Source organism: Agelaius phoeniceus, chromosome 15 (genome assembly GCF_051311805.1).
Source record: "Agelaius phoeniceus isolate bAgePho1 chromosome 15, bAgePho1.hap1, whole genome shotgun sequence".
In the NCBI taxonomy this organism is placed as follows: domain Eukaryota; kingdom Metazoa; phylum Chordata; class Aves; order Passeriformes; family Icteridae; genus Agelaius; species Agelaius phoeniceus.
The window spans coordinates 307,792-334,639 of NC_135279.1; the positions used below are offsets into that span (position 1 = coordinate 307,792).

Here is a 26,848-nt window from a genome sequence, read left to right on the forward strand (position 1 = left end):
AGTTGTGGAATTTCAGCTAATCCCTGTGCAGGTCAGGAGTGCTGCTCTGCCAGACATGCAGTTTCCTTTCCTTTGGGGAGTTACCTCTGACTGATTTGCCTTTTTGCTTTCCATTTTGTAAGGCTGGCCAGGCTATGTCTGTGTGTGCTCCACTCTGCTGCTGCTGGGTGACATCTGAGGACAAGCACAATGATTTTTATAAGATAGTAATCCCAGCCTCAGGTTCCCAATGAGCTGAAACTTACTGTGTTTGTGTTGCAAGACACGGGCAGCCCTACTTTAATTTATAGCATGATTTTATTACTTTTTGATGTGGGACATACTCAATTAACTGAAGGCTGTGAAGTAATTGCAGTTTAGGAAATACAATTCACAGTGACCTGGATGTGTTTCATTGGTGAACATTCTTTCAAATAAAAGCCACCTTTGAGGCCATATGAAATTTTGCATATTAATTACTAATTTAACAGAATAAATACTAAATAGTCATTCTTGCAAATAATATCCCAGGATATGTGGGGAAGTATCTGAGTGTCCAATGTAAATACATTACATGACAAAGTTTGCTTTTTCAGCACTCAGACTGATTCCTGTTTCTCTTTTGTTGGTTCTTCTGATCATCAGCTGATGGATTAACAGTTTGCAAATTGCTGTTTGTTTAATAGTTTTAAAGGTTACGGTTTTTTTGTTTGTTTGTTTTATTACCGTGGTGTGTGGTTGCCATCTTTGCTCTGTGGAGCTGGCTTTTGCCTTTGCCCTGGTGCCTGACCTGTTTGGGGCACAGGTGGGGAGGGCAGGTGCCACTGCCCTGATGCCCATGGGGAGGGTCTGGGCTGTGAGGAGCTGGGGCTGCGTGTGCAGCCAGTGACCACAAGCACTTGTGGCTGTTCCACTCAAGTGCACATGTGAGTTCACACATTCCCTCCCATAGAGTGACCTAACCTAATAAAAACATTTTGAGAGCTGTATTTCCATATGAAATACTCAAATTAACACAGTGATATTCTTCCCCGACTGAAAATAAATCATCAGGAAAATCCAAGAAGAAAAATACTGCCTTTATTTCTGGATTCTGTGCTTGCTCGGTTTATTAATTCAGGCGGAGCCCTCCTGCCACGGCTGTCTCATGAGCCACGTTCCCGAGTCCTGCTGTGTCCTTTAACCAATCCCCCTTTGCTGCAGCGAGCTGTGGGACACGGTGCCCGGACCCGGCTGTGCTCTGTGCCCAGGGCTCCCAGGGACCCGCACTCGTGCCCCCAAATGAGTTCCACTCCACACACCCCATCAGGGCCTGTCAGTTTTGGCCTTCCACTGTCACCTGCGGTGGGGTTTGTCCCTCCAGGTAAAACCCAAACCCATAGGAGCAGACAAAACACAGACATGGACAAGCCTTGACTGCAGCGTGGCTCAGAGTAGCTGTTTTCAAGAAAAAACTTCTTCCTCAGCGTAGACTGTGCTACACTGGCTCAGATGCTCCAATGCTGAAGCATGTGGCCTTAATCTTCAGAAGTGGCAAATCCTATTTACTGTGTAAGTATTTAAGCTAATTATATCTCTGATGTGAGGAACATGTGACAAACTGTTCACACTGTATCCTTTAAAAGACATTGATGTTTCAGACCCTCATGAAATATTCTGTGCCTCGTTCCATTCTTGGCATGTGGTATGTGCTCTGCAGTGTATTTAGCAATAGTCTAACTTAGTAATAATATAGAGGTAATAAGTATGTTATGGCTGGATCATCTGTAGAATAGAATAAGAAATAAGTTTTTCCTGCAAGCACCATGTTTATGTTGCTGTTGCACAGGTGCATTATATTGTTGCTGTGCAGCTGTTGCATTATAGGAGAAATCTGAGGAACAGGAGCACGTCTGGGCTTTTCTAAATCCTGGCATAAAATGCTTAGTAGGGAAAGACTGAGTCTGAAGAAAGCTGCTAAAATGTGGCAGAAGGTGGTTGGTCTAACTGCAGGCGGGAGGGAAAGCCCTTGGGGAGCAGCTGTCCCCCAGGCCAGGCTGGGTGTGTGGCAGTGCTCGTTACTGGCGCGCTGCTAATCGTGTGCAGCCTGTACCAGCACCTGTAACAGCATGGCAGGGGTCAAGGCCAAGGAGATCAATTTATCCTTTGACCTTTGGGAGGCAGAAGTCTTCGCCTACTTTGCATTCAATGAACTGATTCTTCCCTTTCTGCCCTGAGGTACTGACTCTTGTTCTCCACCATATGGGAAGAAGAGGGCTGCAGCTTGTCCTCTGCATGCAACCTGGCTTCCCAATTTTCTTGATCTTGGTTTAATCTGGTAAATTATTTGCCTTCCTCAAGTCATGCTAATTAAGGTTCATATGATTGGGACTTCATCACAGATGTGGGTTGTGGCTTCCCTAGCTTGCTTATGTGGCTTACAGAAGAAAATGTGAAAACCAAATCGACTTAGTCAGTGAAATCCCAGTCAGGTGTTGCTGCACTGCAGGAGCACAAGGGTAGGGCTCCAGAGGAGAGCAGAGGGAGCACAGGGGCTCAGTGAGAGTGTTAACATGTGGTGGGGGTTGTAGGCATGCCCTGGGGAGCAGGCAGCAGCCCAGCACACTGTCAGGGGATGGTCCTGCGTGAGGGTGCTCATCCAGAGAGGGCTCACCCTCATGCACGTCCCTCCCTGGCTGCGTGGGAATGGTCTTTGCTGGCTGGTGCCCTTCCTGAGCCATGCCCAGGCTTCCTGGGCTGGAAGATGAGAGCATCGGCCTCTCTGGGACAATATTGATAAACTGGCAGTGAAGGACTCAGTTGTCTGTGGTCCTCTGGATACCAAGATCCCTGACCTGGTGTCTGTGTCTCTGGCCATGCCAGGGAACCATGCCTGTGGTGTTGGAAGCTCTGGGTTCCTGCAGGGTGTGCAGCACGGGGGCTCTGCCCTGAGACAGCTTTGTCCCTTTGTGGTTGTCCCTTAAGTATGGGCCAGCCAGCCACCAGCCCAGGTGGCTGACACCAATTATATGTGGAGAATAACAGTATAATTGCCCCATTTTTGCTGCATAGTTAGCTCTTCAGATTTTTGAAGCTAAAGTGCTGTATCTATTGGAATCTGTGAGCTGAAGGACTTGTGGGCATTTTTTTTTCAGCAAGCATTTGCCAATAAATTTAGCAAAAGCATGGGACTCACCTACAATTTTTTAGTAAGTATACATGTGATGGTAATCCTCTCTTCATTTTTTCAGAGGAAGTTTATTTCTGTGTGTCACAACATTTGAGAATTACCAACAAAAGTGTTTTAAAGACCTGCTGAAAATCAGCTCACTGAGCTAACCATCAGTTAAACAACAGAAATAATTCTAACAAGTTTAAAAGAAATTTTGTTATCTATATTTAATGGTTAAAGGATGAAGGTATTGTTCAAAGAGTAATTAGGAAAATAGATTGAGTGCTCATGGGTGGGAGAGTAAAATAAATGCTGTGAAGGAAGTTCTGTACTGAGCATAAAATTGGAAGTTTGATTCAATTATTCTTCACACACTGTTTAGATCCCACAGAAAGCTGAGCATGGAATTCTTCAGCCTCTCTAATTGAAGCAAAAATCATTGGAGTGGAAAGTGTCCTGGCTCTTCAGGAGATGTCAAAGTACAGAACATGGCAGACACCTGAGGGTTTGGGGAACTGTGACAGCTACAAGCTGACCTTTGGCAAATTTAATCTACAAATGGATTCCTGCTTAGGACAGCTAATGCTTTTAGTTATTGTAAAGGCTTGTTCCTGGATTTTAAAAAGCTGAGAATAAATGGATTTCATGATGCAGCTCCTATGCGTGTTGCATAACAAACAGGTAGCTTTTAAACAGATCTGTTTAAATGATACACTGTACTGAAAAACTTTGCAGAACTTATGAATACATAAGTAGAGTTCATGCACAATCGGGGAATGAATTTTGCTACTTCAAAAAGGAGAAGGGACTTGGCACTTGTTAAAGTGAAAATACACTGAAGATGGTGTCTACTGAAAAGGAAGGGAAGGAGGTCACTGGTTGTGTTTATGATATTCACAGGCATTGCAGGGGCTTGTTACTCAGCTGGGCATTGCCTTTGGCCTGGGGTTTGGCATCTGGGGTCTGCTGGGAGGAGGTAATATGCTAACAATTGCTTATTCAAAATCTGTCTTTATTTCTCATGTCTGAAGCTGCTCTTGCCCCTTGCAGGACACCTGCAGGTGTGTGTAGCTTGCAGCCAGTTCCTGGGGAGAGTGCTGTGGTGCAGTTTTAACCTTTGCTCTCCATCTTTCCCTGGGACACAGGGCTCCAGGCAGAGGTGCCAGCCGACTTCCCCAGGGCCAGCAGCAGCTCCAAGTCCTCTGGTGTGCTGGGGTTGCAGGCACGAGGAGCTGCCAGCAACATAAAAATTATTTCTAAAGCATGATGTTAGTGCTGTGGCTCTCTTTGGCCTGCAGGAGAGCTTTGGTCAGCATTTCTGTGCTGTGCTGAAAGCCGTGGCCAGGTCCTGTGCCTTCCCACAGGGAGTGAATTCACGCTAACCTGTGGCTCCCACCCACTGCAGCCAAGAGCAGCCTCAGCCTCAAATACAATGTGTTTGCTTGACTTAAACATGTGCCTGGTGATTACAGCAAGCAAATCACATTGCAGTATAATTCAGGGAAGGCTTGGGCATGGAGACTTCAGGCTTATGCCTGTCTGATGAATGCTTCTGGCTTGTCACTTGAGTAATCCCTGTATTAATGAGTGGCCTGTGACATGATGTGGTTGACTGACAAATCCTGAAGTTATGTATGCATATGAGTAAGTGCCAGAGTTCTCCAAGGTGCAGTTTTACAATGTCTTGTATCAGCCTCTGTGTGACAGAAAACATCCTGGGGAGGCAGGCATCTGTGGGGCTGGGAGTTCACCGTTCCTCATAAGGTCACTAGGGGTAGAACAAGATTTCTCTCTCTTGCCCCTTGTCTGAGAATATGCACACACTCCTCCAAGGGACGTGTGGTGCTTGTGTGGCACAGGTGTGATGGCTGTGCTGGGTGTGCTGGGTGTCTGGCATGGGTGTGGAACCTGCTGTCCAAAAGATGGACATTCTGGACATACTGGAGTCCTTGAGCCCTCTTGCTCAGAGGTGCTCTCTCCTATGCTTCCCCTAGGATAAGCAGCCCCCAAGCAGGCAGTGAATCTCAACAGAATAATAATAAATCTTGTACCTTCCCAATGAGATTTTAATTATGATACCACAGTTGGGAGAGGAAATCAAGCTGCAGTGCACCACTGTGTTTACAATGTTATCCACCATCTTTGTCCGTTCCCTCTGCATCCTCCTGTTCCAGTAACAATTTCACTCCCCACTGAGGTGGCCCTGGGCTGTCAAGCAGCTCGTGTGCTGAGCTCTGCAGTTCCCCCGTGGTGTGGGGGTCTCGAGGGGTGCTGGGTGAGTGGGCAGGTGCCATGGGCCTGTGCCCACATGTGCCAGCTCGTGCTGCATCCAGCCAGTGCCCAGCACCGGTGATATTCCTGTGCACAGTGAACCAGGACAGTGCTCAGGTGGGTCTTGACAGCAGTGGAGCAGTGGGGTGCTGTGGGGTGCAGACTCCAGGCTGTGTCTGTGCCCATGTTTCCCTTCAGCAGCTGAGTGTGAAGGGACACTGTGGGTCAGTGTGAGAGTGGGGAGTAGTGGCTGTCCTCTCACTGCTGCCCAGTGTGTGCACTGCTGCCTGGCTGGGCATTTCTTGTGCCCTGATGCTGCGGTTGGATTTTACCTACAAATTCAGGTGCTGGAGTTGAGGGAACTTTTCCCCTGAGAATTTCCTCCCTGTGTCTGTCAGTGGCTCAGCCAGTGCCAAGGCTTCTTCCTGGACCCTACCAAGGCACACAACCCTTCCAGTGGGCCATTGTTTCCCTTTGGTGAGCACTGGATGATGAGTGCAGAATACAGCCTGTGCTTTCAGAGATGTGCCCTGAACACGAAAGCCCTCCCTTCCCCCATAGCCCTTGGGTTCATTTTCTTCTCTGGATGCCACCAGAGTCATAAATGGTCATAAATCACTGACCGTTCCTACCCCCTTCCAAAGTCAAGACAGGGTGAGCCTGAACCAGCTGCCTGTGGGCACACACCTCCTTAGCCCGGCTGGCATGGCCACCTGCATGGCCCTTACTGCATCCCCTGTCCCGCGACTCCCAGCGGGAGTTCGTGTGCTCTGGCTCTGCCAAAAAAGGGTCTGCTGCCAGCCCTCGGCTGGGACCTTGTGTTTGGGCAGGCAGGTCAGGGAGCGGCAGTCCTGCCTGAAGGCTGCAGGAGCGTCCCCATGGACAGGGGTGTCCAGCAGGGCCGGTGACGCCCCGGGCAGGAAGGAGCAATCCCCGGTCTGGAGTGTCCCCGGGGCAGGTGCGTCACCAGGTGAGACAGCATCCCGCGGCAGGAGCGTCCCGGGGCAGCAGCATCCCCGGGCAGGAGGGCACGTCCCAGGGCAGGAGCATCCCCCGGGCAGGAGCATCCCCGGGCAGGAGCATCCCCCGGGCAGGAGCATCCCCGGGCAGGAGCATCCCCGGGCAGGAGGGCACGTCCCAGGGCAGGAGCATCCCCCGGGACAGGAGCATCCCCGGGCAGGAGCCTCCCCCGTGGCAGGAGCATCCCCGGGACAGGAGCATCCCCGGGCAGGAGCATCCCCCGGGCAGGAGCATCCCCGATCCCCGGGCAGGAGCATCCCCCGTGGCGGGAGCATCCCCGGGCAGGACCGTCTCCGATCAGGACCGTCTCCGATCAGGACCGTCTCCGGGGCTGGGGCTGGGGCTGGGGCCGCGCCGCGCTCCGCCCGCCCGCGCGGTGCCGGTCGGTGCCGTATGGGAGGAGCCACCGGGCACCGCCGCCCCTGCGCCCCCCCCGCCGCATTTGGCGGCCGCCGCCGCGGAGCAGGGCGCGGGGGGGGATGATGGATCCGCGGCTGCGGCTGCTGACGCCCCGCGCCCGCCTGCCCGCCGTCAATGGAGGAGGACGCTGAGACCCGCAAGATCAGCAGCAGTTTCCTGCGAGACCACAGCTATGCCACGGAAGGTGAGCCCGGCCCGCAGCCCCCGGCCCGCCCGCAGCAGGTGAGGCCGCCCCGCAGCGGCCCCGGCCCCCGCCCGCCCCGCCGCGCATCGCCCCGCGCCCTCCCCCGCGGCCGTCCCGGCACCGGCACCGGCACCGCCGCCCCGGCCCGGGCTGCTCGGCCCCGCGGCGGCGGCCCCGGGGGCTCGCTGCGGGCGCGGCGGAGCCGCTGCGGTGACTCAGCAGCGCCGGTGCCGCTGGGTGGGCTCCCGGGGCCGGGCCGGTGCCCCGGCGGAGCGGGGCCGCTGAGCCCGGGCACCGAGAGCCGCCGCAGCAGCGCTCGGGACGCAGCCGCCCCCAGCCCCGCCAGGCCCCTCCGGGAGCTCCTGCTCCTCCTGACCCGGGAGAAAGGGGGGTCCCGACCCCCCCCCCAACCCTTCCCCGCCGGAGCGGAGCCCGCGGGGCCGGAGGGACGCGGAGCTCGCCGGAGCCGGAGGGATGCGGGCGGCGGCCGCGGCTCGGGATCGGCTTCCCCAGCCCCTGAGGGCGTTCGCGGTGCTGCAGGTGGCTGAAGCCGCTGTGGGGTGCGGGAATACGGCAAACGCTGGTGCAGATCTCGTCAATGGAGCAGTGGTTTCGGGGTTATTTTCAGTACAAGCTGCTTCAGGAAGGTGTAGTGAAGTGCATCCTGACTGGTGCGTTGCAGATGCAAGGAGATGCCAAGGCTGTTGCACATGGATAATGTCACAGCCCTGGTGAGGCTCATGGTGCATTTGAAAGTGGTTTCCCATAATAGCTCAAGAGCAGAGAGGATGGTGTGGCCATGTTCGGTTCAGGCATCAGAACATGAGCTCAGCCTGCACATGCTGCTGCAGCCACCACAAAGGCAGCTCCAGCAGCGAGGGGTGAAGGAGGGATGGGGATGGAGCTGCTGTTGCCTCTGCTATCTTCCCTGGTAGCTGAAGAGCTGTCAACTTCACATCAGCTCTGTCATAACCTCCCTTTGCTCTCTGGCTTCAGGAGGAAAGTGCAGCTGATGTAAAGCAAAAGTGAACCCCCACCCTTTCTGGTAGCACTGACACCTTCAATGAGGCTTCAAGAACCAGACTCCATACCAGAGTCTGAGCAGGCTTATTTGTAGCTTAATTAGTAGCCAAAGAGGCTTTCACTTATGGTGTCATCCTCATGAGACTTAGAGGAAGCTAGACTTTGGGAATTTTGTCACATGGCTAAAGGAGGGTTTATCTAGTGGAAAGTCTTTGGCTTGATATAGTAATGGAAAACTTGAATACCTGATGAGCCAAAGAAATGGTTTTTTTGTGTTGCTTGTGTGTAGCTGGAACGCAAGTGCTCAGCGTGACAGCCCCCAGGTGCTGGGGAGGGCTTGTCCTGGGGCACCCCTGGCTCTGCTGCTCTGCCTGGGAGTCTCACACTGTGGGCCTGGGGCCAGCAGGACGTGCTGTGGGGCCAGCAGGACGTGCTGTGGGGCCAGGTGCTGCTGCCCTCTGGGCTGAGTGGGCAGACCTGCCCTGGCGCTGAGTGAAGGACCTGTGGAGGCCACACCACGCTGATGTTTCTGCCGAGAGGGGCGGCGCGGGCCGGTGCCTCCGGGAGGCTGCTGTGGCCACGATGGGACCTCCCGGTTGTCTGCTCACATCGCCATGTGCTGTGCTCTCTGAAGGATGATTTTGTTGTTGCTGCGTTCTGAAAGGCAGCTGCAACAGCCAGCAAATGTGAAATGAGGCTGTAGCTACCTTGTTGTGACCTGCTGAGAGCTCAGGTTTCCTGGTGGGGAAGGGTGGAGGGTGGAGAGGAGCCCACAGTGATTTCTGGGAAGGCTGGTGGTTTTCAGTGGTAAGATCCAGTCTGTCTGCAATCTGTGGCTGTATGCTGGCATTTTCAGAAGGACCTTGTGCGTCGTACTAGGGAACCACAGCAATCCTCTCGGTAGAAATGAAACAGAGGCATTTGTGCAGTAGATGACAGAATCAGCCGGTGAGATCCCTGCTGCGGTGGCAGGGCAGGGGGAAGTGCAGGAGGGGATTTAATGGCTGTCTATCAGCTGGGAGTTTTTCTTCCCTTCGTGCTATATAGAACTCCTGACTCCTTGCAATGGTTCTGCTAGAGGGAGGCTGACTGCACTTTGAAATGGTAGATTCTGCTAAGATAAAAAATTTAGATAATTGAGTTTCATTTTTTCCTACATGTAAAAGCAGCATATGCCTAAAACGCTGTGGTATCTGGTTTAAAAAGAAGAAAATCCTTCCAAATACTATGCAGCAAGTGCACACTTGCTTTGGAAATGAAAGTGTCTCTGGTGTGTCAGCTGAGGGAAATAGCCGGTTATGTAATTTGCTTTAGTGAAGTGTCGTTGTCACTTAAATAGGTCTGGTATTTTCATGCAAATGTGGGGTGAGGATGGTATTTCACAAGTGCACATTTGAATGCCTTGTTCTTGTGCAGCTCGGAGTATTGCTGAGAAGAAGCGGGGCCCTTGCACTAATTCGACTCGGGTTGCCAGGGAGGTGCTGAGGTGCAGCCCACGTCCCCGGCTGTGCCACAAGGTCTGCCGGCCACGGGGAGCAGGACCAGTGGGTTCCAGGGCAGTGCCAGCTCAGATCTCACAGCACTGCTGCAGAGCGGCAGACCTCACATGAAAAATGTCCAGAAAATAGGCTTGATTTGTTCTTGTTTTGCTTAAATCTATCTTCATTGGCAATTCTGCCGAGTGCCCAGCCAAAAGTAGGACAAATTGAGACATTTGAATACAAACAACCATCGGAGCAGCTTCCACTTCTAGATGTGCTTGTTGGAGATGTGGCCTTAAGGCCTTGGTGGGGAGGTGGCCTGGCCAGGTGGTTGTGCTGTTGGAGAAGGATCCTTGGGAGTGCTCATGGTGTGGGGCTGCTGTGGGGTCCATCCGGGATCCCCTGAGGGATGTCCGTGTTTCCCAATGGCTCTGCCAAGGGACTTTCTCCCCTGCAGGCACGGGGCTGACCCTGCTGGGCAGGACAGTCGTGACACCTTGCAGCCACTCCTGGGCCCCTGCATGGCTGCTCCCTGCGCCCTTCCCTGGGGCTGGCTAAAGCCCCTGCAAGTGTTTAATCTCCTGAGGGGGTGTTTCCCAAACCGAGTAGGTTTTGCTGTTGCAAAATCTATCACTAAGCCTTTATTTCCTTTTCCTGCTTTAATCTTGTTACTCCCTCTGTAACTCTCTGTCAGCATCTCAGTCATTCCCATGCTGCCCTGCCATGGTGCTGCAGGAAGGGGCCCTGATGCCAGTGCCTCCCTGCCCTGATGCCAGGGAAGGTTGCCCCGAGCTCTCTATGGTACGGTGGTTGATTTTTTAAAAATCTGCAGGTTTTTTAGTCTCCAGAAAAGCACCAAGTGAAGCATCTCCCAGTGCTGTTTTAGGGCAAGAGCTGTTGGGTATTTCTGTTGTTGCAAACGATGCAAGTACTGTGTTTAGACATCCCTTCCTGTTCCTGAGCCTCTGCTCCCCAAGTGGGAAGGACCCACATACACGTGGGTCCATCCCTTGTTCTGTCTCATATGGGATCTCGGCAGAAGCACAGCATAACTCAACTGTTTGCAATGCTCTACGTCAAAGCCGATTTGGGGATGCTTTAATCTACAGATTAATGAGAGAATAGATGTGCCTAGGGGCTCTGTAATCTAGAGATTACTGAGAGGACTGGGAGCAGGTAATGATGTGGCTGACCCACTGCAGATGGACTGTGAGGAGGGTGCCTGGGCACTGGTAATGGCTTGCGTCTGTCTCTGTCCCCTCAGTTCTGTGCAAGAAGCAAGCTGCTGCCTCTCCAGGGCTGGGAAAGCTGGGTCACTCCCAGGAGGCACCAACAGCACCCGAAGGGGTCTGGCCTTACAGCCTGGAGTTAGCCTGGTCCCTGTTGCTGTGGGGTCTGCAGCTGCAGCAGGTCAGAACCCAGCACTGGTCAGGCCCTCAGGCCCAGCACCCCGAGCGGTGCTGTGGGCGCTTGCAGGTGATCCTTGGGGTGCCCGACAGGACAGACCCTCATCAGGTTTTGAGATGGAATTGAGGGTCTTGGTGGAGTGGTCAAGATTTATTAAATGTAGAGAGACCACCTCTGGTTGATGAGCCCCCTGGGCTGAATATTGCAGAGGGTAGGAGAATGCTAGTGGAAACGTTGCTGATTGCTGTTTGTGTATCACCTGTTGTGTGTTGGAGACAGGATGCTGGGTGGGATGTGCTCCTGATCTGGCCCAGCAGATTGCCCCTGTGGCTGCTTGTGGGAGAAGGAGTCTGCAGGGCTGTGCCAAACCCCTGACGCCTCCTCCCAAAAGAGCTGGTGAGACCTGGTGCCTGGAAGGTCGGTAGGTGGAAGGGCCTAATGCTGTGGCAGACACGGTAATCATCAGCTTCCCTAACTCTGCAAGCTGGGGCAGAGGTGTACCCCTGCCAGCAGGCTTAGACTCATAGAATCATTAAGGTTGAAAAAGACCTCCAAGATTATTGAGTCCAGACCTGCTTGTTAGTGATTGTTAGGCTGGGGCAATAAATGCTGGTGGAAAAAATCCTTTGAGAACACGCGTGCCCGCTGCTGGGTCACAGGGAAACGCTGCTGCTGCTGCCGGAGCTGGCGCCTGTCGGGGCGCGGTGCGAGGCGCGTGGCGGGTGCGGTGAGCCCCGCCCGCAGCGGTTGGCCGGGCACGGTGCTGATCAGGCGGCTTAAAAATAGCGGCTGCCTCTCGCCGCTCCTCCCCAGGGCGGCTGTGCGGCGCTCGCTGCGAGGCGCTGAGCCGGCACAAAGCCCCAGCTGCGGGCAGGGCCGGCCCGGGGCTCGGGCACCGCAGGGAGCGGCCGGGCAGGGCCGGGAGGGGGCACCGGGGGGGAGTACCGGGGCACGTACCGGGCACGTACCGGGGGGCAGTACCGGGGCACGAACCGGGCACGAACCGGGGGGGAGTACCGGGCACGAACCGGGGCACGTACCGGGGGGCAGTACCGGGGCACGAACCGGGCACGAACCGGGGGGGAGTACCGGGCACGAACCGGGGCACGTACCGGGGCACGTACCGGGGCTCCGGGCAGTACCGAGGGGGAGTACCGGGCACGTACCGGGCAGGTACCGGGCAGGTACCGGGGCACGTACCGGGACTCCGGGCAGTGCCGGGGTCACTCCGGGCTCCGGGCACGGTGGGGAGTGCCCAGGCAGCCCAGGCACGTACCGGGGCTCCGCGCAGCCGGTGCTGGGGCAGCTGCTGCACAGCCGCTCTGCCTGGAGCTGACCAAAAGGCCCCCGGACCTCTCACCTCAGCATCCCTGTGCAGAGCTGCCCTGGGCAGTGGCACCTGAGCTCTTTGCAGCCCTCCCGAATCCCCACGACTTGGGGAGCTGGCGATTGCTCTGCCCTGTGGAGGGGCAGTTGAGGCACAGCAAACCTGGAACTGGCCTGGGCCTGACCCAGCACTCTGGGAAAGGCTGAGATGCCACCGTGGCCACCTGCCCCAGCACCTGGGCACTGGAGGCCAGATGTGCACACTGGTGTGTTGTGGTGTGTTGCTTGTGTGCTGTCAGGAATGCTGTCCCCAGCTCACCTCCCTGCCATCCTCCCAGAAAAGGTGTGATTGAGCTGTTGGAGTCAATGAGGGCAGCGCTGGTTGTTGTTCTTCCCTGATGCATCATGCACCTGATTTCTTGAGGGGAAAGGGTTGCCCTGTCTGGCCCAGGGGGTCCCAGGATGGGGCAGGTGGCTGTGTGGTTTGTCTGGAGTTTCTGTTGTTTTGGTTTTCAGCTTTTATCTGCTTAAGCCTCCGGAGCACAGCCCTCACTGCAGCTCAGCTCAGTGTTTCAGGTTCAGCTTACAGAGGGTGTTGGGGTCCTCTGAGGTGTGGTGTGCCTTGGGAGGGAGGGGAAATGCCGGGCAGGTCAGGAGCTCTGTGCTGTGGCACCACAGGAAGCTGCAGGGGCCCCGACAGCCGCGCTCGGGGAGAGCAGAGTCAGCTCCAGGCAGCTGAATGCCCAGAAGGATCCTGCCTCCCTGGCAGTGCTGCTGGTCTGCATTGCACAGAACTGTTGTGCAGCCTTTTTTGTTTCCTTCAAAGCCTGTTTCCTCACTTCCTTGGGTGCCACGAGTCAGCTGTTGGACCATCTCTTCTAATGTCATGCTAAGGCAGGTCCTGGGAATGGAAATGTAACCAGAATATAAACCAGAAACCAAAGCAGCCGATTAATCCCGCATTTTGATCTGCTCTGTCCTGCATTTCAGCTGATTCCCTGGTGTGGTCATAAAACACAACCATTATCTCAGCTTCCCCAATGTGCAAACAAATTGCTGTGATTTTCCTATGCTTGGATCAGTCCATATCCATATTCTCTGAACAACAATAAAACATTAATGGAGATAAAGACTGTTATCTCCCTCATGTCTATTTTGTCATTAGAATAACAACTTTAAATGTTAAGAGTGCTGAGATTTATAATGCCAAGCCTGCTCAGCAAAAATAAATCATGTTTCATAGAGCACATTACCATTTATTGCTGCTGTATTATCTGAAGCCAAGAGTGGGTGTTAACCCTGTGATAACGTCCTCAAAGGGGATTTTAAATAATTTTGTAGTTTAATTTAAAAATTCTGTTGACTGCCTGGTTTGATCTGCAACTCATTTTAGTGCAAGGGGTATCAAAGCTGAACCTCTCCAAATGCTGGTAACGAGCTCGCTGAGATGTGCAACAGTGGGGGAAGCCCCGGACCCCAAAATGGCTCCTGGTTCATCTATGGCTTCAGTGAACCCAGCCCAAAACAGCCACACAAACAGGGCTCCCTAAATGTGCTCGCTTTCAAGGTGTTGTAGACTTTGGAAGACCAATGGGTTTTAAAAGTTTCATCTTGGTGTTTTCATTCTTGATATCTGGGTCCTCATCAGCTGATAGCAAGCTCATGGCAAGAGATGTGTCTCAGTTGTGATTTGACGTGTGACCTGAGCTGGTGTGGCTCCAGTCAGTGCCCTTGTGGTCCTGCCCTGCTCTCACCCTGCCCTGGCACCCTGACTGCTGTTGGGCATGGAGCAATGCTGTGCCCCAACAGTGCCCAGTGATGGTCAGCCAGCTCCAGAGCAGTGTCCTGGGTGTCCTCTGCTTGCTGCAGCTGTGTTTCAGTGGTGGTGCTGCCCCTGGCTGCCTTGGCAGAGCTGGGGGCAGCGCTTGGGCCCCTGCCTGTGTGCTGCTGTGTCACCAGGTAGCCCTGAAATGAGCAGTGCAGCCTCGGTGCTGAGTTATCCGGCATTTCCTGGCATTGCCTTTGTTAGCTCTGTGAGTAAAGGCAGGGTGGTTGGGGCCTGGGGAGCAGCAGCTTCCTGAGGAGTGCAGGCATTGGCCAAACACCACGTGCAGGGCCTGACTGCCCATTCCTGCAGCAGCCTGGCAGCTGGGGAGCAGGGGTGACAGATCCCTTCCCTTGCAGCCTGAGTCAAATACTGAGCGAGAAGGAGCCAGCTCAGGGAGTGCAGGGGCAGCAGCCCTTAAGTCTGTCTCACCACAGAGCTCAGGCTGATGGGGCTAGATGCTGACCAGTGCTGGGGAGGGGGGGCTGTAGCTTGTTTAACACCTGGCTCCTGCATTAAACTCGCACAGGCACACAGTGCACATCACTGGGTGTTCTCATGTGCTTGTGGGGCACTCACCTACTGCCAGGAAGACTGCCCATCGCATGCCTGGTGCTCCAGGAGCACTGGAGCCCTTTGACAGGTGCCCAGAGACCTGCAGTGTCCAGATGTGCAGTGGGAGGCTGTTCAGCCAGCATGGAGTCCCAGGCAAACAAGCTTTGCTTCCTGGGGTCCTGCTCTGCAGACCCCTGAGGTGCTGTCCTGAAGGGGAGGTGCATGGCATGGCCCCTTGAGGCAGGAGGAGCACCAGTGGAAACTCACCCACTGTACCTGCCTGTGGATGGGACACGCCTGCTCTTCCTAGTTCCACTGGAAACCCCCATAATGATTAGGGGACCCTTGCATTTGCTGTTTTGGAGCAGGAGATGGGGTCTGCTGCTGGAGGTTAGGTGTCAGCACTGGTGGAGGTTGCTCCAACCACAAGTTGTCCATGGAAACCTGCATCTCTGTGGGTTCTGGGGAATGGAAGAGAGAGAATTAGAGAGGCTGTTTTGGAGAGCCCTCCCTCACAATCCCTAAATAAACTTGGCCTTCGTTTCAGCAGGCTGACAGATTCTTAATTATAATAACAGCGTGAGCAGTGTTGCTTTGTAACTGGTTCCCCATTGAACATTTCTGGCTAGCAGGAATGGTGTGCCAGATGTCTGCCTGTGATTGCCTCTGCTTGGGAAGATCTGTTCGGGTAACACTCTCAGCTGGAGGATACGAGTCCTGCAGGGATCCAGGGGCAGTCTGCTTGTCTGCCTGATTTCTTGGCAGAAGCCAGAGTCCCACCAGAACCTTCACAAGCACCTCTGCAGCAGTTTCCTTCTACAGAATTGCTCTGTTTGAAGGCACCAGAGCAAACAGGGACCTGTGCCTCTCAGCAGTGACAAACTGTTGAGTTTTGGCTGAGTTTTGGCTAAGTTTTGGTGATGGTGTTTCTCCACGCTGGCCTCAGGTGAGGGCTCTGCTCTGGGGGTCGTGCAGCCACCTGACCCAGCATGATTTCCATCTGCAGGTCATGGCTGGAGTCCAGTGGGACCCTGCCTGCCCCTGGTGATGCCTGTGAGTCCCAGGAGCTCTGCTGGCTTTGCTCAGCCATGCTGTGAGCTGTGAGCTGTGCTTCTGCTGTGTTCTGTACGGAGAGCAGCCAGGGAGATGGGCTGGGGGGCTGGAGCTGCAGGCACTGTGGGGAGCCTCCGGACTCCTGCTAGCAAGTGTGTTATGGTGATGGAGCAAACCCCGTGCTGATGGGCTGCCATGCTGCTGGCATCCTGGGGGTACTGAGGGAGCCCCTCTGCTCCTGGGGAGCTCAGCACAGGCTCTCCTGCAGCAGAGACCTGGCTATGGATCCTGTTCCATACTGTCATGTGGCAACTTGATGCAATGTTTTTCATTAGGAGTCCTGCAATGTGCAGCAGCGAGGTGTTACTGATTGAGCAGCTCCAGCTGTAACAGGGTATTCAGCTTTTTGATGGAAGTCATCAGGCAGAAAAACATTGGGCATAAAAACAAAGCTAGGCGTCAGTACCTGTGGCACTAAATGGTTGAATTCACCCAAGATTGTGAAGATGATGCTGTGTAGAGATTACCTTGTAGCTGGGGCTGTTTCTGGTGACAGTGAGGCCAGATCCATGTCTCCCATGGACCTTTGGATGGTCAGAGTTTCTCACCATTGCCATCAGTGGCAACAGCTTCTGCTGACAGGCTGGTTTGGAGGTCAGCCTGAGTCAGAGAATTCATCTGGGTGTAGCATAGAAGGGAGAAGAGTGGCTCTTGGTTCTCATCCAACTCACCTCCACCAGCAGCTCTCAAAGCACTTCATAAACAGGATCTTACACGTGCCATGCTGGGCATGGGCCTTGCTTTGAAGTTGGAGCTGAAGTCTGCTGTGTTTCCTTGTTTGCATGGGGCTCTGGGGAGGACACTGAAGTCTTGTCATATTTGGACATTTGATCAAGTGTAAGAACTTTCTAATTAGGATGTTTATGAGTTAATCACATGTGACACTTCATTTGCTCCCTGCTGCAAGCCTGAGATGTGTGTGAGGATGTGGGGAAGTGGATCATCCTTTTTTTGGCTTTGTGTCACCCTAATGCATTATCTCCATCTGGTTGTCTCCTCCCTCCTTGTGTCCCTCAGCTGGAAGTGTGTACCAGTGGCTATTAATAGATGAATCCTGCAACAGTCTGTTCTTGCAGATGGGATTCTCAGCTTCCGAAGCCTAAAACTCATTACAAATAAAGCAATACGCTGTGTGGTCCTTAATACAATTAGCCCTGCTCTAAGTTGGGCTCTCAGGGCCAAATGCTGCTGTCAGTTTCCATGTGAAGGCTGCCTGGGCGTGTCATGGGCTGTAGATCCCAACCCTCGTGTTCCCTGGCCCTGGCTGAGGATGGACACGGCCATGGTGCTTTGTCTGCTAAGTGCAGGTGGGAGATCCTGTCCCTGTCATCTCTGGCTGTGTGCTCCCAGTGTCCCGTGTGCTTTACAGGGATGGGAGGACTGTGGTTCTACATGTCTGTGTTGCAGAAGGATGTTGTCTTTTGAGGCCTTTGACTTACCACCCATCCTGCCAGCCCCTTGAACAGCCAAAACCAGCACCAAGGCTCTCTCTCAGGCAGGCAGATGCCATCTCCCCCTTCCTGATGGGGTATTCTACCTGTGGAAGGAGGCAGAAGGACAGAGGAATGCTCACAAGCATTTTGGGGACCCTTTTCTCAGGGATGAGCAGTTGTGAATCGAAGAGCCCATATGGCTCTGGACAGTTAGCTGTGTCTCCACTTGCTGCTGCGCATGTCTGTGTGCTTGGCTGCACACACACACACAGACACACACAGACACAGACACACACATGCACACACAGACACAGACAGACACAGACAGACAGAGACAGAGACAGACACAGACACAGACAAAAACACACACAGACACACACACAGACACACAGACAGACACAGACAGACACAGACAGACAGAGACAGACACAGACACACACAGACACACACAGACACACACACACATGCACACGCAGACACACAGACACACACAGACACAGACAGACACACACATGCACACACAGACACAGACAGACACAGACAGACACAGACAGACAGAGACAGACAGAGACACACACAGACACACACACACATGCACACGCAGACACACACACACACACAGACACAGACAGACAGACAGACACACACACACATGTACACACAAACACACACACGCACACACACACAGACACACGCACACACACACGCAGACACACACACACACACACATGCACACGCACACACACACACACACACACACACACACACACACACACTTGTCACCACCTCTAGTGAATCTTCTGCTTGCTGGGCTTGGGGACATGGCTCTTGCCTTTTCTTTCACTCACCCTGTCCCTTCCCAGCTCTCAGCTTCTCGTGGGGCAAGGGGTGGGTCCAGCCATGGACCTGCTGGTGTGGGAGCAGCAGGAGAGTGGTGCAGGGTGAGCCAGAGCCCTCCTTCCGACGCAGGAGGAAATATTCTGCACAGAGCTGCCAGAAATTGCTCCAAATTGTGCTCATGTCTGGTGTGTTTGCCTTTGCCAGGGACCCAGGCAGCCTGGGCAACCAGAGGGGCTTTGGAGTACTATTCTTAAAGGCTTTGTTTCTTTAATTAAGAGGGCTCTGCTTTCTCTTGAGAAGGAAGCTGTGAGGCTGTTTTCAGGTCCATTTTACTGCACCTTTCATGTTCTGGAAGGACTCATCTCAGCAGGAATGCTCATGCTCCCATGTGCAGGAGGTGTCTGTCCATGTCAGGCTGGGTGTCTTGCCCTGGCTCAGCATTTGCTGGGGACAGGCAAAGCATCTTGCCCACTGTTCAGAGTGTTTATAGGCTGTGGCTTGACCCGGGGAGTGCCCACAGCAGTGAGTGCCAGCCCTCCTCTCCAAGCAGGCACTGCAGCACCAGCTCTGCCTTGCAGGGCTTTGTCCCACAGTGGTGGAGCAGCCAGGCTGAGGAGGAATATGTGCTCTTCACTTCCCTGGCTGGGAGTGATTTTCCTGGCTCCAGGGAGGAGCTGTGCCCTGGTTTGAGGTACTGGTATACAGCAGAATTCCAGACTTGGGAGCCACTTTGTTCCTGATCTCCCGATAGCTGCTGCTTCCCCAAACCTCTTTCTTTCCCTGCCATCTGTTTCTGACAATGTGCAAAGTTATTGATGAGGTGATGAAATAGAGGACAAGGGTTTGCCAGAAAAAGGGTTTTTTCCTCTGCATATGCAGTCTCAGGCCTTCAAATGAAAGCACCCCCTGGAAATCCTGTGTGTCAGGCTCAGGGCAGCGGCTGATGAGCAGTGGCTCCAGCCAGTGCCTTCTCAGTGCACAAGCAGGCCTGGGAGGGCGTGTGGGTGGTAATTAGCAGTAGAAAAAGCTCCATGGTATCATCCTGGAGAGCTGTCCCCGCTGGGTGCTCAGTGTGGGCTCCCACCATCGCTGCCTCAGTGGGAGCCTGCTAGCAGGCAGCTGGGCTGGCTTGCTGGATTTAGCCTTTGTTAGCCCTTGGCAGTGCTATTTGGAGGCTGGAAAGCTCTTTTAGGTATATTTAATTACAGTTTTTTCTTGCTTAGTGAATAGCTGCAGTTATTAACATGCCGTGGAAAGGGTTACAGGAGACAGCAAATATTCAAGGCATTCTTTTGTCCTGTTCTCCAAAAGACAGAGAAAACAGTTACATTTATCAGCAAGTGCTGTTTTCTGGCTAGCAGAGTTTGCAAGCAGTTTCCTGTGTTTCTTTTACTTTTCAAAAGCCATTGAATTTTGCAGTGTTGCAATTAGAAAACAAACCTATAAACTGATGTATTCCTGCATTTTAAAATGGACTTTCAGTCTCCTGCTGTCTTTTTATTGGTTTCCCAGCCCTGCTGAAAGTTGCTTAAGTCAGCATGTTGTAATTGGCCTGTGGAGATCCAGGTCTGGCTAGTGTCACTTAAAACCCAAATGGCTTTGCAATAATGTCAGTGTTTCTGGACTTCCTGCACAGGAACAAAGGTGCCCACTCCTGCACAGCTTGTACTGCATCTGTATTGACTGGGAGCACTTGGCTAATCGCTTCCTGTAATTAAATTCTTCACTAAGAATAAAGTTAATCTTCTCAGAGCATATAAAACCTGACCCTGCCTGAGCAGGCAGAAATGCTGCTGTTTATAGGCACCTTTATCCCAGTGTAAAGGGCCCATTCCCAAAGCAGAAGCAATTGGGATAATTAGATATTCCATGTCCTGAGTCAGGGATATAGAATAATGAACTGTAAGGGATATGGTATTTTTCTGCTTGAGGTTCCATAGACTCTTGAGGTTGGAAGGGACCATTTTGCCCATTCCTCATTACTCTGGTAAGACACCACTGAGCCCTGTATATGTGATGGGATCCAGTTCTCCTTGTCAGGGTGCTGGGGCTGGCTGGGGCTTTGTTGGGTTTTAAAGTTTCTTAGATTTGCATTTTCTCTGTTTGATGATGCTCAATAAGTTTGGCAGAGAGAAATGGATGAGACTTTCCCCAACTTTTTTTCTCTTTGTTTACATAAACACATTAATAAACTAATTGCCCAAATCCTTGCTGGCTGGCAGAAGCATTAAGCTTGCTATAGGCTGCTGACTTAAACCATATGGTTTGGTCCCAAGGCTTCTTTGGGTTTTTAGAAGAGGTTTAAAAAGTGCCTGTTTGCATCATCTTGAAACATTGACATTCCAAGCACAAATGGTTTTGCATAATTTCTTACTCTCACTGTAGCTTTGCTCATACTCCCAAGTTCAACGTCAAAGTACTGCATCCTCACTCCTCATTATTTATGTACAGCAAAACAAAACAACATAAAGTGCCAGCCAGGCATTGCTGTGTTTCATTGGATGGAGAAACTCAGACTTCTTCTGTGGCCATATAATTTCTTGTTCAATTATTAAGAGCCAAATTCAGAAGGAAGGTAACATTTCCAGCATCCTTTCCTGGAATGCAGGAGTGCTGCTGGAGAGAAAAAGTGTGTGATACCCGGAGGATGCCAGGTACTTGCCATCAGCTGCTCAGTTTGGACAATTACAGTACATTTGTCAGTTCCACTTCTCTTCAGAGTGAAGTCCACTTGCCAGTTCTCACACTCTGTTTCAGTGCAGCAGTATTTCATCAACAAACAGTGTCAACGGCGCCCAATAGGGCAGGGCCAATATCAATTCCCCTAGTTTATTTTGTAATACCCGTTATCTTTGCAGCAAATATTGTATCTGAAATCAGAAATGTGGGTGAAACCCGCAGCCATGCCCCAGTGAGGACAGCATTAGGGAGAGCTCGAAAGCAGAACCCTGGCCTGCTTCACTGTGAAACCTGGTGTGCCAGTTGGGTTCCCCTGCCATCATCTGGGGATCCTGCCCATCAGTGCTGCCCCAGCTGATGGACTGGCATGCAGAGGCTCTCATGGTCTGCATTCCTCCCATCCTTGTGCAGATATGGGTACCAGGAAGGTTTCAGCCACTGCAGTAGATGGGGGCTGAATAAATCAGAGTGCACGGATCATTGAGCCTCTTTGTTGTAAAACAAATGGCCTGTGGTCAGTTAATCATATAAAGAAACATCTCCCAGACCTCATGGCATTATTCATAAGTACTAAATCCTCTTGCAGTTTCATAAACAGAATCTCTGTTAAAATATAGGGAAATTACAATCTGGAACAGTGTTTAGAGATGTGGCTGCCACACAGTGCGGGAAAAAGGAGGAAGAGATTTTTTTTTTCTTGCAGAGGTCTTGTCTCTCCCTCATCTGAACCATCCCTTTGCCTTCAGCTCACAGGTGCTGGACACCTGTGCTTGCCGTGTCTGCCCACCTTGTTAGGTGCTGTGGGAGCCCTGCAGGAGACAGCACTGGGGTGCCCTGGCTGCTGGGCCAGGGTGTCCCTGTCCCTGGCTGGTGGCTGTGGAGCCTTCAGTCCCCCAGTGTCCCCTCCCTGTCCCTGGCTGGTGGCTGAGGAGCCTTCAGTCCCCCAGTGTCCCCTCCCTGTCCCTGGCTGGTGGCTGAGGAGCCTTCAGTCCCCCAGTGTCCCCTCCCTGTCCCTGGCTGGTGGCTGAGGAGCCTTCAGTCCCCCAGTGTCCCCTCCCTGTCCCTGGCTGGTGGCTGAGGAGCCTTCAGTCCCCCAGTGTCCCCTCCCTGTCCCTGGCTGGTGGCTGAGGAGCCTTCAGTCCCCCAGTGTCCCCTCCCTGTCCCTGGCTGGTGGCTGAGGAGCCTTCAGTCCCCCAGTGTCCCCTCCCTGTCCCTGGCTGGTGGCTGAGGAGCCTCCAGTCCCCCCGTGTCACAGGCTCTGCTGGGATGCCCGTGGGCTCTCAGCCACCGTGGCCTGAGCGAGGGCTGGCAGCAGCCTGGGGCCCTGGGTGCTCTGGTTTGTCTTGGCATTGCCCCTTCCATGTGATGTGGCCATCCTGGTACTGATAAATCCCCTTTGTTTCCTGCCCTCCGTTCTCCCTGCTGGAAGGTTGCCTGTTCTGATGGTAACTCCCAAACTCTGTCCACCCTCTGCTTCAGTGCCATCCCCACTGCTCTGTGGTGAGTGCCAGACAAGTGGGAGCAGCAGAAGGTCACAGATTCACGGTGTTGTTTTTATCCAGATTTACCTAATTCTGTGTTAAATGGCTTTGAGGCAGCTCCCAGCCATGCGGAGCTGGGCTCTCTGGGCCATGTCCAAAGGGGCAGTTACCTTCCCATAGCACCTCTCTGCTTGGCCTGTAGTCCCTGAAAATCCATTTCTTCTGCTGAAGGCCTGGAATTCATGTCCGTTGCTTTTCCATCATGATTTAAAACAAACCCCCTAACTGTGGTGTCCCAATTTACAGTTGGTGTTTCAAGAAAGTGGCTCTTATATGTTGCCAGCCCTCAGCACGTTCACTTGTTAAATTATGCACATGCTAATGAAGTGTGAAAATCAGCCAAATAACAACTCTCTGTAATCGCTTAATGTCCCCAGAGCATTGTGGCTTTTTTTATTATTATTATTTTATGATTTGTGACCCATTCTGAATAATGTTTCTGCAAGGCGTTCTTCCAACAACTGGGGTTAATTAGTATTTTCACTTTTCCCCCTTCCGAATGAAGCCCAAACTTGCTCACAGCCCGCAGTGCAGCTTGTTTTCTGTTTTGAATTAAATAATGCCTAGATTTCTCTCAGAATGGGAAGCAGCTTTCCAGCAGAACTGTTAAAATCCACACCCTTACCCGCAGCACACACCTGGGCATAGGGGCAGGGGCTGCACCCTGTTGGGTGTCCCGCAGCTGCTCTGGCTGTGGTGGCTGCTCTGCAGAAGTGTTCTGCTCCTCGTGCCCTGGGCAGTGCTCCCCAGCCCTGGGTGAAGCACTGCCCTGTGCTGTGCACTGACCTGCCCCAGGCGCTGTCTGGGGTGTGAGACCAGCTCAAATTGCCCAGCTCTCCCTTCCCTGCGTGGTGGAGGCCATGCAGACGTGGCTGATCTGGCTGTGCCTGTGCTAGGAGGATGCTGCAGGGGCAGCACGTCACTGTGGAGCTGCTGCTCTGCCTGCCTGGCGTGGGCTGGTGTCAGATGCAGTGTGGGATGGTGCTGTGCCGCCCAGGGGCTGTGACCCTGGTACTGAACCGTGGCCATGGTACTGACCCCTCTCTGTAGCAGAGGCTGTCCCAAACCCCTCAGCGTTCCAGGACACCTCCAGGCTTGCAGAGGCCTGGCTGGGCTGGCAGTGACATTGAGAGTCCCTGGAGGCTGATGTGTGTTGGGTGAGGCTGTGTTTGCGTGGGGAGCTCTGAGCTAAAGCTGTGTGTGACTGAGGCAGCTGAGATCAAACAATGTGATCCTCTCCTGCTGAACCTCAGCAGGCAGGGGCAGAGAGAGGGAAGCCCAGTGCCTTGTCTTTGGGTAAGTATTGGGCAGCCCATGGATGGTGTAGAGAAGCAGTGTCAGGTGATGAATGTCAGGTAACATCCAGAACCTGCTTTCTCACTGACAACAGCAGGAGGAAAAGAGATGAAGTACCTAGCTCTCACCTCATTTTTAGAAGGTGAGGGCTGTAAGAGAACATGCTGTTTATCACTGCAGCTTTTCAGTGGAAGTTGCTGGATGTTGTATGGTTGTGTCTATTGGCTGTTGACCATCTGACGGGAAGAGGGTTTTCACTGGATCTAGTGACTGTCCATGCTTCTGTTTGGAAGCCTCTGACATCCTAGAATTTATTCCCTGTAACAAACAAGGGTTTTGTTTCCACTAAAGATAGCTGTATATACGAAATCTGTTATTTTTCAAGCAGAAATATTTGTTATTTCCATTTGCAGTTTATAAACAAGTGTTTTTCACTCTCTGTAACTTACCAGCAGGAGCCAGGAATGCTGCCTTGCCCACAGAGACCTTGGGCCCTCCCCAGGGACTTGAGGCTTTTGGGTGCTTTCTGCACCCCAAGTGGCAAAACTTGTGAAGTTCAAAGACAGGCTCATTTATAGCTGCAATCTGCTCCTTCAAGCTGCTGCACAAATCACTTTTAAGCAATTCATTTCAGTGGCTCAGGACATCACTTAATGAACCCAACTAAATTGAAAGAAAGAAAGTTTAATTAAAGTACTGCAAGGAAAATGTCTTGAGACAAGCTCTTCCAGGAGCAGATTGAAAATGATGGCACAGACATCTGTCTTCCATGGGAAGAAATGTTAAAGTCAGCAGAAAATGTAGTTTGTGATGAGTTTTAGAGGGAGCAGATAAGGCGTGTGTTGTGGTCTGGCCCGTGCAGGGGCTCTGGGTTAGCCTGAGCTCTTGCAGGGCCTTGTGGAGGGTTTGTGCCCCGGCAAGGAGGGCTGGAAGTGGCTGGCAGTGGCCTTGAGCCGTGTGTGGAGGCAGCTCCCGACAGTGGCCACCTGCCACGGGCACCTGTGGCCCTCTGGGAATGGGGCACATCCCAGAGGGAGGACCCTGAGTGGCACCGGCTCCTGAGGCACCGGGAGGGCAGTGGGGTGTGCAAACAGGCCGTGAGAGGGGTCTGTGGGCACTGGGGCCTGGCTGGGACAGGGAGAGGCAGGGGAATGCTGCTGGGGCAGCGCTGGTGTCAGTTTGAGATCTCCTGTCGGCCCAGACACGGGTGCTGAGGTGGGGAGGGCACAGCCAGGGCTCTGGGCGGCAGGGCCTGCCCCAGTGCCATTGTGCTGCCATCTTAGCACAGCCCCAGGTGCTGGATTAAGCCATCTTGGGCTGATTAAATTCAAATCCGTGCAGCAAATGCCAGGGACTGTCTGCACAGTGTTGGTGTGTTTCCTTTCCTGTAGAATTGGAACTGGAGCGTTAAGAACATTTTTCAAATGCCACCACTCTGACGGGCGTGGCTGCTGTGGGTGCGCCCTGCAGAGGTGGATTATGGTAGAGAGGGGTCATTTTCCCATGCTGAAGGTGTCCATATTCCATCAGCCACATTCCCCTTTTGCCTCCCCCCGTTCCCCTTCGTGTGCCAGACCCTTTGTGTCTCCCTGCTGACCCAGCTGTGTTTCTGTCCTGGTGCTGTCCCCCAGGCTGCCCCACCTGCAGGCAGCTCATTCCTGTGCCCAGGCTTGCCCACGGGCCCCCATCCCTGCATCTCCAGTGCTCTGCAATGTGCTCTGTGATCCTCTCTCTGTGGCACCCAGGGCCAGGTGCCTGTGAGAAGCTCCTGTGGGAAGCAGTAGGTGCATGTTGTGCCTCCCATGTTCAGCCAAGGGGCTTGTTCCAGGGGCACCAAACTGGAATAATGTGACAGAGAATGACATCAGAGCAAGATGGTAACAAAATTGGGTTGTAAGCTGAAAATAGCTGCTCTACATGAGAGCAAAGATTGCTGCTTCTGAATTTTACTCACTTAGCTGACATTTGGGTACTTCTAATTAAAATTTTTCAACAGTCAATAGTTTTTGCTGATCAGCTAACAGATGGCTGCAGCAAGATGACCAGAAAGACAGACTGCACGGCACATGAAGTGTGTTGGAAATCATCCATCCCAGTGTCTGCACACCGACCCCTCGTCTGTGAGAACAGTCCAATGCAGGGCTGTGCACTGAGAGTCCCCTGGGTCTGCAAGGCAGCACCCCAGGACACAGGGGTGTGCTGAGGGTCAGAGTTACCTTTTGGGAAAAGCAGCTTCTGTGTTCCTGCTACAGACGAAGATCTTGTAAATAGTAAGAGCTCACTATTGTTACCATCTGTGAGTATCTTCCGCTGTCAGATGTTCAGGTTTTCAGCAACCAGTGATGTCCCTGGAAATCATAGGTTTTCAGAAGGTATTTTGGAACCAGGCCACTTTTTGGGTTGCTTATGCCTTTATGCCCAAGCATGAGAAGTGCCCAGACAGTTCTGTGACAGAAATCATTGGAGTTTTTAAAGATTTTAATGTGGAAAGGGTGGAGGACTTGATCAATGCTCAGCTGCTTTTTACAAAGTCTCATTATTTTAAGGGTGTATTTTGCAGATGGACTTGGATTTTCCATCACTATTCCTAAATCCAAATCAGCCATTTTGAGGAGGTTGTGTCTGCTGTGCAGCTAAGCCTCTTGGCACAGGGATGGCAGCTAAATCCTGCGTGAGCCAAGGGACAGAGCAGTGGGATGAGCTGCCTGGAATGCTCTGGCAGTGTGAGCCAGCACAGGCAGTGAGTGTGGGGGCAGCCCAGCACGGGGCAGGGGGGCAAGGCTGCTGCCAGCCTGGGTCACTGCCCCGGTGCTGTCTCTGACCCCAGCCCTGAGGGCTGCCCTGATGTGCCCGAGTGTGTGTGCAAGATGAATAATGTAGAAAAGAATAGTAAATAGAGAAAAAAATAATTCAGGAAACTGCCCAGCTCTCAGTCAGTTTGCTTTTAAACCCCCAAGGTTAGCTCTGTTGGTTAGAGCATGGTGCAAATATTGCCAATTTTGAGTCTAATCTCCATATGGGTCAGTCACGTGAGTGATGGACGCATTGATCCTTGCAGATCCCTTCCAACTCAGAATATTCTGTGATTTCCTAAAAGAAGTTGCCGTGCTCTGTAGACCATGGTTTGTGGTTATCTCAGGTGTGTGAGCAGAGGGTCTGTCCTGCCCCAGCCTGGGCTGTTAACTGAGGGAGCACCTGAGAACCTCTCCCACGCACCCAGAGCTGGGCTGTGTGGGGCTGGCTGGTGCCGCTGCTTGGGTCTTCTGGGGCACCCTAGAGCAGCTGTTGGTTTTCCTCACAAAGT

At 52.9% G+C, this 26,848-nt stretch overlaps 1 protein-coding gene across 2 annotated transcripts in view; it reads left to right on the forward strand.

Moving 5' to 3' along the window:
• Positions 1-26,848, forward strand: part of PPP2R2B (protein phosphatase 2 regulatory subunit Bbeta) — a 60,937-nt gene that overhangs the window by 12,988 nt on the left and 21,101 nt on the right. The window contains exon 1 of one of the 2 annotated variants that reach the window (XM_054642723.2): positions 6,824-7,025. The exons of the other annotated variant lie outside the window; for it this stretch is intronic. Within the exon in view, the coding sequence (XP_054498698.1) occupies positions 6,956-7,025 (70 nt within the window). The 5' untranslated portion in view covers positions 6,824-6,955. Of the gene's footprint in view, positions 1-6,823; positions 7,026-26,848 lie in introns of those variants that run through there. 2 annotated transcript variants of the gene reach the window in all.